Source organism: Piliocolobus tephrosceles, chromosome 20 (genome assembly GCF_002776525.5).
Source record: "Piliocolobus tephrosceles isolate RC106 chromosome 20, ASM277652v3, whole genome shotgun sequence".
Taxonomy (NCBI): domain Eukaryota; kingdom Metazoa; phylum Chordata; class Mammalia; order Primates; family Cercopithecidae; genus Piliocolobus; species Piliocolobus tephrosceles.
Window position 1 is genome coordinate 16,360,301 of NC_045453.1, and position 10,882 is coordinate 16,371,182.

At 48.4% G+C, this 10,882-nt stretch overlaps 1 protein-coding gene across 2 annotated transcripts in view; it reads left to right on the plus strand.

The window, feature by feature from the left end:
* L3MBTL1 (L3MBTL histone methyl-lysine binding protein 1) overlaps nt 1-10,882 on the plus strand; it is a 45,231-nt gene that overhangs the window by 31,454 nt on the left and 2,895 nt on the right. The window contains exons 20-21 of one of the 2 annotated variants that reach the window (XM_023227923.1): nt 3,026-3,183; nt 3,595-3,657. In XM_023227923.1, the coding sequence (XP_023083691.1) occupies nt 3,026-3,183; nt 3,595-3,657 (221 nt within the window). Of the gene's footprint in view, nt 1-3,025; nt 3,184-3,594; nt 4,037-10,882 lie in introns of those variants that run through there. The other variant, XM_023227922.1, reaches the window with a different exon arrangement.

Consider the following 10,882-nt stretch of genomic DNA (forward strand, 5'->3'; position numbering starts at 1 on the left):
GTCACTTGCCCAAGGTCATTCACCTTGTAAGGGGCAGAGTTGGCATTCCAACTTGGATCTGACCTGACTCCTCCTGCTGCGTGCTGCTGGTATAAGAGACATAAAGCACCTAACCCAAATGTCAGTTCACTTCTCGCTCCCCTTGCATTAGCATGCTTGCTGCCATAACGAAATACCATTGACTGGGTGGCTTAAACAACAGAAATTTATTTTTCACAGTTCTGGAGGCCACAAGTCCAAGATCAAGGTGTTGGCAGGCTTGATTTCTTGGCTTGCAGACGGCTGCCTTCTTGCTGTGCTCTCACGTGGTCTTTCTTCTGTGCACAAGCATTCCTGGTGTCTCGTGATGTGTCCAAGTGTCTCTTCTTGTAAGGATACCAACTGAATTGGATTAGGGCCCATCCTAATGACCTCATTTTAACTTAATCACTCTTTAAAGGCCCTTTCTCCAAATGCAGTCCCATTCTGAGGCACTGGGGGTTAGGGCTTCGGCATATGAATTTTGCAGGGACACATTTCAGCCCATAACATACTTCAAGGGGAGGAGCTAGTGACTGAGCCCTACCCTGGGTGGTGAATTCATCTTACATCTTCAGCCACTAGTACAGGGCCTGATGCACAGCAGGGATGCCTCAGTTGAATGGAATGCATGTCGTTTTAAGGCTAAAAGAGACCTTGAGAATCACTTGGTTTAATGCACCTTTGGCAAGACCCAAGCTGTCCCAGTTCTTCAAGAACAGTCTCTGTAACCTGGGCAGTAAGTAACATAGTGATAAAAAGCATAGCCCTGAAGTCAGACTACCTTTTACAGGCTGAGAGATCTTGGGTGGGTGACACTGCCTCTCTGAGCCTCACCTTCCTCATCTGTAAAATGCTGATAATAATCGAACCCATCGTATGATGTGGTGAGAGGCTTAACTGAGATGCTCCATGTGAGGTGCTTAGCACAGCTCCCTGCCAGTGTTATTATTCTGAGTCTCTTGCTCACTCCCTCTTGCTGTCATCTCATACTGTTTCCTCTTTTCGGGAACAGAGGCAATTTCTTCAGTCTCACACCTGCGGTCTTGGCCAACGCCTAGACCCTCAGAGTAAGGACTCCTAAAGATCAAACTGCAGTGGGCCCTTCTTGTACCCACCTGTGGTACCCACAGTCCGGTCCACTGCAGGACCAAGTTCTGACCACCAGAGGGCACTTGCCTACTGTGTTCATCCCGGAATTAGGCTGTAGAATTTTTGGGAAGCTACATCTTTCCAAGACTGAGACTATGTCCCGGAGCTGTCAAAGAAGGGCTCACCTAGAGCCTTGAGGCACTTCAAGGATACAGCAGGGGCCATTTCCCAGATCTCACTTCTGCAGGGCACCCCTGCTTTTCTAGCTCTCCTCTCACCCAGAGGAGCCACTGGTCATTCATAGGCTCTGGGGTTTACTGGTGAACACTTCCATAGGAAGGGCTGCCTGGAGAGGACAGGGCTTGGCTGGGCTTAGTCTTTAGGCCTGGAAGTGTCAACTACTGAAGGAACCGAGGAGCCATGTCTGAGGAGACATGTCTGACCTGCAGCTGGATGGTCTGAGTTAGATAAAACACTAACTGCTGGTGAGCGCTCCTGGCCTGTGCTCTTCCCTGTGCTCTGGGGAAGCAAGATAAGGAGAAAAGCTCCCTACAAACTTGGTGTTGTCTCCCAAACCCCACCCCAGGGTATGAAGGGGACCAGATACAGGGTTTCAAAAAGGGAGTACCTGGGTGGACCAGAGGCCAAACCTGTGGCCAGGTAGATAAGGTGCTAGTGGTGGTAGCTGTCATGAGAGATGCTGGGTGTGCCCCAGACGGGCCATGAGAGGAGCTGACTGAGCAGGGAGATGGGGCTGTCTGGGGTATGGGCAGGTATTAGGGTTTTGCTGATGAACAGAGAGAGCAGCAGGAAGGCAGTGGCACAGAAGTGTGGTTGGTAGGGGTGGGGATGGAATCCCCGAGGCTTTGTGAGTGAATGGGGGTGGAAGAGCCAGGCTTAAAGGCGGACACTCAAGGAGAGAGGGCAGGACAATCTATGACCAACAGGGAGGGTCTTTGACAAGAGGGCACTTGTAGGTGCTGCACTAATGAGCATCTGGAATTAGCACCAGGAGAATAAAGAGCCAGTGCTCCTGGACCATGGACAGAGGCTGGGAAAACCCCTTGGGAAAGTGGCCACATTGCACAAGGCCAGCCAAGGCTGGTAGCAGTGAGTGGGGCCAGGTTTGTCAAAGCAGCCAGAGGGGACGAAGTCCAAGTTGGCAAGTGCCAGGCCCCACCAAGGAGGAGGCCAAGCTGAGCAGCATCAGTCGTCAGCTCAGTATAGCTGCTTGAGGTAGGAGGTTGGGGCCACTGATCCCAGAGGCAGACCAGGAAGCAAAGCCACAGGCAACATGGAGCTGAGGAGTGGGTCAGGGATCACCCTCTAGTGCTGGCGTAGGCAGTAATGCAGACCGGGCTGGTGGAGGAGGGGGAGGAACTGGAGCTTGAGGCAATGGCAGTGGCCAGAGGGGTGGTCTTCAGCCTCCTCAGGGGGACTGTGATTCTGAAGCAGAATCACCCTGGCTCTGAGAAAGTTGGTCGTAGCCCAAAAGGACCCATGAGAAGAAGAGTAAACAGAGTAGACTTCTGACGTCAAGGCTGAGCTTGTTTGGATGCTAAGGACCCTTTTGATGCATGGCATCTAGAAAATTATGTCTTTAGAGATGCTGCAGCAGCTCTAAGAGAGTATCCTTGCAGGGCCTAGAGGGGTGCAGCCTCAGAGAGATGGGGTGAGGGTCATTCCAAATAGCTGACCTGAGAGTCTTTGAGAGAGCCACTTTACCAGCAGGAGTGAACACTGCGTGAGGAGTCAGGAGATATGGCTCACCCTCTTGACTCTACAGGCTGTCAGAAGGGGCCCGGGGTCCTGTCTGCTCTGCCAGCCAGTCTCCTGAGTGGTGTGGGTATGCGTGGGCTTCGGGAACAGTTTAGCCCTCAGCGTCAGCCTGCCAGCCTCTGCTTCTGCTTTCCAGCACTCACGCCCGATGTCGTGCACCAGTCCCTCTTCATGTCAGCCCTGTCGGCCCACCCGGACCGCTCACTCTCAGTGTGCTGGGAGCAGCATTGCAAGCTCCTGCCAGGAGTAGCGGGCATCTCAGCCTCGACAGTCGCCAAGTGGACCATCGATGAGGTGAGGAGTGAGGGCCCTTTATCCTCCTCTTCCCCTCCTCCTCCCTCTCACCATACTCTGGTGGAAAGGCCCAGGTCAGGTAGAACCTGGTACCACTCCTGGCACTACCTTGTGCTCATCTGTCGGCTGCCCAGTGAGACACTTCCTAATAGGCCCATCGTGGCAGAGGGGGTGGGGGCTGTGCTGCTCTTTCAGCCAGAAATCCAACAGGAGAGGCAGACTTCAGTCCCAGGCCTCAGAAGCAAGGGGCCCAACTTGGCACATCTGCCAGCATAGAAACCCTAAGATCCTTTTAGGCTGGGGAGAAAAAGCAGCATTGGCACAGCTCAGAAGCACCTAGGCCGTGGAGGCCAGCCCTCCTACATGCCCAAGCTCTGTCCCCTGGTCAACATGTCATCTTTGGTTTCCAAGGTCTTCGGCTTTGTTCAGACCCTGACAGGCTGTGAGGACCAAGCACGCCTCTTCAAAGACGAGGTAAGGTGCAAATGCAGAGTGGCAGACAGAGCCGGGGTCACTGTGTCCTTAAGACAGCAGGAAGCAGGTGCCCTCCCTGGCGCTGCCTCAGCTAGGGAGGGACCCGTGTTGCCCTACTGGGCAAGAGTAGTCAGAGTGACCCATGTCTCTGGGAAGAATCTAGTCTGGACTGTGGCCCAGCTTGGGGACCCTGTGTGCTCAGATCGTCTTCAGGAAGGAAGAAGCGTCCTGGAGACAGGAATCCGTTCACTCCTCTGCTCTCTACCCACTCATTTGCTTGCCAAACTTAGCTTCGCAAGTGGTAGTCAGTAAATTAAAGTGTACTTTTTTTAAGCTTTAATCCAATATAGCTGATAATTAAAGTGTATTTTGAATGACACAGATACTGTGATTTATTGCAAGGATCCTAACACACACTTAAAATCAAGAGCCAAGGAGTAGTGAGTTGTAGGTAAAAAAAAGAATGTCAGCTTTGGAGACAGTCTGGGTTTAAATCCCAGTTCTGTCCATTTGAGCTGTTCACTGTCTCTGAGCCTGCATCTTCTTGTCTGTAAAATGGAGATAAAGTGGGTATAATGAGGTCTACCTTGCAGAGCCATTGTGAGCATTGGAAATGATGAATGAATCATACTAGAATGTCTAGTATAATTACAGTCATGCATTGCTTAACGATGGGGATACATTCTTAGAAATGTGTCACTAGACAATTTTGTCATTGTGTAAACATAGAATGTACTTACACAAACCTAGATGTTATATGTATTTTTATTTATATGTATGTTTTCACATGAAAAAACAAATGTCCCAGCATTATTAACTGAATATCAGTCATTTCCCCTACTTGATCTGCAATGCCAATATCAAGGGCCATGTATCAGATTTCTGTATATGTTCCATTATAGTTTTATGGGACCATGGTTTTAAATGTGGAATCATTGACGGAAATGTCTTTATGTAGGATATGGCTGTGTATCACTAGTATATAATATAGCAATATTATGGAGGAACATGTAGATACAATCACTTTACCTATACAAAATGACTCATATGGTTACCCTTAAGTAAAGAACTTTGTCAGCCGGGTGCAGTGGCTGATGCCTGTAATCCCAACACTTTGGGAGGCCAAGTTGGGCAGATCACCTGAGGTCAGGAGTTCAAGACCAGCCTGGCTAACATGGTGAAACCCTGTCTCTACTAAAAATACAAAATTAACTGGGTGTGGTGGCATGCACACGGTAGTCCCAGCTACTCGGGAGACTGAGGCAGGAGAATCACTTGAACCTGGGAGGCGGAGGTTGCGGCGAGCCGAGATTGCACCACTGCACTTCAGCGTGGGCAACAGAACAAAACTCTGTCTCAAAAAACAAAAAAAGAAAGTAGTTGGCTCTTCTTTGCCTGGAAGAGTGTCTGTATCCAGGCCCAGCACAGCCAGTTTCCTCCTTTGAGCTGTGTGTGGTGGAGTTCCCAAACTCCTCCCGCTTCCGGGTGCTTTCCTCGCCCTCTGTGTTGGTGATCTTCTCTTCATGTATGTGTGCAGAGCTGGACTCCCCGTTTTCGATGGCCTCTGGCCGACGTAGAACACGCTGGGGTGCTGCTCCCCTAGAGGTGTTTTAATTGAGAAAAAAATGCCTATAGAGAGATAGGCACACATGTTAAAAGTACAATTTCACAAGTTTTACGACATGTCTGCCCTTGAACTCTTCAATCAACATATAGATATTTCCTCTCGTATTAAGTCATACAAAAAAAAACTTAGCAAAAGAAAAAAGAAAAAGATGTAGACCTTTCCATCATACCACAAAGTTCTTTCTCAGCCCCTTTTAGTCAGTCTGCACCCCAAAAGACAACTACTTTTCTAATTTCTAGCGTCATAGATGAGCTTTGCCTGTTCTTGAACTCACATAAATGGAATCATAGGGCGTGTTATCTTCTAGGTCTGTCTCTGCACAGTGTCATGTTTTTGAGGCTTCTCCGTGTTGTTATCTGTACCTGTAGTTTGTTTATTGCTGACTGGTGTTCCATTTTATGAGTATACCATAATTTCTTGTACATTAGGGTTATTGTCTCTTCCCCTAGATTTGAACCCTATTTTTTTTTGTTAGCAAAACTTAAGTTTGCCCTAGCTTTATTATAGCCACATCACACTAGTTTGGGGTTCATAAAGGCCCCCAGGTGCTTTTCATATCAACTACAGTCGAACCAAATTTTCCAGTGAGTACTTGTACCACTGAGATTTTTTTTTTTTAATTAACCTAATGTAAAACTTTACATCCACCCTATTAAATGTTATCTGGTTGGTTTCATAGCCCTGTTTTAAATTTTGCTTTTGTCATCTGTGATGTTAATAAGGCTTTCCAACCTCGTACAGCTTGCACATTTGATAACTAAGCCTTCTGTGTCTTTGTCCAAGTCTTAACGTGTTTTATGAGAAGGCAGAACCATGTGGCACCCTGTTTCAGACCTTTCTGTAGGTTGACCACAGGTCATAAGTCAGCACTTTTCAAGTGTAGTTGTTCAGCCAGCTACAGAGCCAGCCAAGTTTCATCCTCCAACCTATGCTTGGCTTTGCATTCTCTTCATCTTGGGACAAGGGCTATGTCTCCCAGGAACATCTGCTGTGTCTCTTGGTTCAGCATGGTCTGTGATACAGGAAACTAGTGGCCAAAGGGAGAAGGTGTACTGGCAGACTGCCAGTATCAAATAGAGTCTTGGAGTGGAGCAGGACCTTTATGGGATCTGATAATCACCATCTCCAGTGTCTGGCCCGTGTCATCAGTTTCCGCAGGTAGGACGAAGCTCCAGGAGTGGGCTCTCTCTGGCTTAACTGATGATTGGATATTCAGGGACACCAATCAAGATGCTCTCCGTCTGGGACACAGACCAGCCAGTAGAGGGTTGCTTCATGAGTGAGGAATTAGAGCAAAGTGCATAGATGGTCTTATGGTTGTTCTTTACTGGTGGCCCTAAGAGTAGTCTGTCCAGTCCTTTCTTTGCCATCTTTATTGTAGCCATTTCATCAGCAAATAATTATTGATGTCTACTTTGTGCCTGGCCTTGTATAAGGTGATGTGATACTGAAGCAGATAAGAACAGGTCTCTGCTCTTAAGGTTCTCTGCATGGTAGGGGATACAGAATTGTAAGTTGTTGCTCCTGGTGGAGTGTGGTAAGGGCCGTGAAAGACATGTGTGCAGGTGTCCTGGAGCCCAGAGGAAGGGGAGGACAGAGACGGGCCGATGGGCTCTGCTAACTGTGCAGCCAGATGGATACTTGCAGCTTTCTGCTTCCCAAATATCCCATATTCTTGGGCTCCTGGTAGACCACACCTTTCTGCTATGAAAGCATAGAAGTCCCAGTGGGGTTTGGAAAGTGCTGATTAAATCTTAGCTTGACCTGTGTTAAACATTCCATGTGTGGCTCTCTCAAGATCTATCCTGATCACCTCAATTTTAGGAAATTCCCTGGACCTCTCCACAGTACTGCAGGCTGTTGCTTAGGGTGGATTATTGTATGACTTATTTTATCCATTTTCCTCTACCTTCAAGGTCAGAACATGACCCTTTTCCTGATCATATGGCTCAAAACTCCCCATACCCACCAGCACACAGACAACATCTTAGATTTTCTGAGGTCATTCCATTGTTCCCTTACCTAGTCTCAGACTGCCAGACCACAGACTCTGGCCTTTGCTTTGAAGAACCTGGAACCTGGGCCTTGGCAATTACTGTGGGTGAGAAATCTCAGGCAATACACAAGGAGCTATATACCAGTGGGTTCTCTGAATGATAAGAACTGAAATCCTGGCCAGGGCGGTGTTCAGTCCTGTAATCCCAGCAATTTGGGAGACCAAGGCAGGCAGATTATTTGAGGTTAGGAGTTTGAGACCAGCCTGGCCAACATGGTGAAACCCAGTCTCTATGACAAATACAAAAAAATTAGCCGAGTATGGTGGTGCATGCCTGTAGTCCAGCTACTCGGGAGACTGAGGCATGAGAATCGCTTGAACCTGGGAGACAGAGGTTGCAGTGAACTAAGATCGTGCCACTGCACTCCAGCCTAGGCACAGAGCAAGACTCTCTATCAAAAAAAAAAAAGAAATGAAATGAACTCCTGTTAAGAGTCCATACTTAACTCTGCCAGGGGTTCCTTTCCTTCGTATCCTGAACTTCGAGATCTCCCTGGCCAGGCTCTGTGATTCAGTGGGACCATCAAGAGGGAGCCCCAGAGGCCGGGCATGGTGGCTCACATCTGTAATCCCAGATGTCAGGAGTTCGAGATCAGCCTGGCCAACATGGTGAAACCCTGTCTATATGAAAAATACAGAAATTAGCCAGGTGTGGTGGCACGTGCGTCTGGTCCCAGCTACTCAGGAGGCTGAGGCAGAAGAGTCGCTTGAACCCGGGAGGTGAAGGTTATAGTGAGCCGAGATCATGCCACCGTACTCCAGCCTGGGTGACAGAGCAAGATTCAGTCTCAAAAAAAAAAAAGGTGGGACCACCAGAGCCAGACTGGTATGAGGTGTCTGAATCTGGGTGTTTCTACACAGACACATCTGCTGGGGGTCAGCAAAGAGAGCTCCTCAAGTCCAAGGGAGCTGCCTCCTGGGATGACCACTTGGCATCCCCCTCATAGCTCCCAGTGTCTCAGGCAAGCAGTTTCTCCAGTGCTTCCCCATCGAGGAGGTGCTGGAGAGAGAATAGAATGGCAGACTCCTTGAGGAAGGGGGAAATGTGCTTATTCACCAGACCCTGGTCTTAGACCTGGGAAGCCCCTTTTCACTTGAGGGGTCATTTTAGAGCATTAGAAAGGAAGCTTAATGCAGATAATCTCATCGGTGCATTTGGCTACTAGACTTTCCATTTTCTTTTGAGGGGGAAGGCTTTTAGCCATCAGAAGTGCCAGTTTTCAGAGCCTCCTTGGTTAGTGAATTGGGAAGGACCAGGTAACTGTTTCCTCAGAGCTGCTGGGGGGACAGATAATATGGGGTTCATTCCCCCACTCTGTCCTGGCTCCGTTTAACCTCTAAGATTGCCAGCCTCTGTGGGATGCAGTCCTGTTGTCACCACACCTCGGAGATCCTTTCATTCGTTCTTTCTGGATTTACTGAGCACCTGACTTATGTCAGGTAAGCAGCCCTGTGGTGCTCCTGGAAGGCAAATGAAGAAATACATACAATTCAGGGGAGTTTGTGGAACGGTGTGAACTCTAGGCAGAGTGGAAGGAGAATTCAGGGGAGTTTGTGGAGCTGTGTGAACTCTAGGCAGAGCGGAAGGAGTGGACAGTTCTGACTGCTGGGAGAAGCATGCTGACAGTAAGCAGGCCTTCCTGGCAGGGGTGGTAGAGGGAACAGAGGTGCAAGGCAGAAGACACCTAGTTATTGGGGAAGGGTCTGTAGTGCAGTCTGGAGCTAGGTGTGAGGAGGGCTCACGCGAAACTGTGGGGCAGGGCCAGGCTTGGGCGGCATCGCCCCCTGAGCTGCATGAGTCATGTCCATAGGATACCCCTACCCAGCTCTCACAGTGCCTAAGAACACAGGTCAGCACTTATAAGCAAGGTATATCTTGGGCAAATTCTGTAGCCTGTCTGCCTTGGTTTCCTCATCTGTATAATCGGGATAATGGTATTGCTTCATAGGGTTATTGTGAGGATTAACTGAGTTAGTACATGACAGGTGCTTAGGAGCAGTGCCTGGCACATAAGAAACAACACAGAAGTGTTTTCATTGCTATGATGCTTGAGGGGTGAGCATAGGAGGGATGGCATATCCTCAAAAATAGCGTCCCCCAGCTCAGTCTCTTGACCCCCACAGTCTGCCTCCCAGCTCTCTTCATTCCATCCCCTCCTCCACAACTGACTTCCCTCCTTGACTCTACCCACATACCTAGCTGCTACAATTAACAGTTACCAATATTTTCCATATTTGCTTCACCTATATTTGGATGAAGTAATTTTTTTTTTTTTTTTTTGAGACAGAGTCTCACTCTGTCACCCGGACTGGAGTGCAGTGGCCAGATCTCAGCTCACTGCAAGCTCCGCCTCCCGGGTTTACGCCATTCTCCTGCCTCAGCCTTCCGAGTAGCTGGGACTACAGGCGCTCGCCACCTCGCCTGGCTAATTTTTTGTATTTTTTAGTAGAGACGGGGTTTCACTGTGTTAGCCAGGATGGTCTCGATCTCCTGACCTTGTGATCTGCCCGTCTCGGCCTCCCAAAGTGCTGGGATTACAGGCTTGAGCCACCGCGCCTAGCCTGGATGAAGTAATTTTAAGTAAATTTTAGACATCATGACATTTCACCCCTGAGGACATAACTTTACATCTCTAAAAACTAAGGACTTTCTTTACATAACCACAATCTTGTTATTCCACTACCAAATTGCATGTAACTCCTTTATATCATCCAATACCCAGTCTGCTTTCGTATTTCCCCAGTTCTTAGGATACTCTTTGCAGTTTTTGAGCCAGAATCCAAACAAGGCCCACATAATTGGTTTTGGTTTTTATGTCTCTTAAGTTTTTTCTATTCTAGAAGAGCCCCTCCATCCTTTGTTTTTCCTTTTTTAATGACATTTTAAAAGTCTTTCAGAATGTGGTTTTTTGGATTTGTCTTGTTGCTTTCTTGTGGTGTCACTTAACTTGTTCCTCTATCCCCTGTATTTCCCAAGAAATGAAAGTTAGATCCAAAGGCTGGGTTAGACTTAGGTTACATTTCTCACTGTCACTGTCTCTGTTTCTCTCTCTCTCTCCCCTTGCCCACCTCTGCTTTTGGCAAGACAAGCTCCTAGGTGATACTGTGTACTTCGTACTGCCTCATGTCGGAATGCACACAATGTCTGCTTGTCTTGCTGTTAGCAACGCTAAGGTTGACCAATGAGGTCATGTGGGGACAGCAACAGCAGGTTTCTAAAAGCCACCGTCTGTGAGGACTCAAAAGACATTTTGCAAATACATATGCTAAACCTTAGACCAGTCAGCAGAAAGAGAGAAAGAGAACAAGTGTGTGAAGACGGGGAAACCTGTGGCTGTCTTTCTTTCCTTCTCCGTCCCCATTGCTGTCTTCCTTTTTTCCTTTCTCCCTCCCTTCTCCTTTCTCCCGGTCCTTTCTCTCCCCGTCTCTCCTCCTTCCCTTTCTTCCGCATATCCTTTACTCCTCCTCCCCTCCCCCATTCCCCATGTGCACCCCTCCCTTTCCTTCACCCCTGCCCCGTGACCCTTTCCACCTTCTTCTCC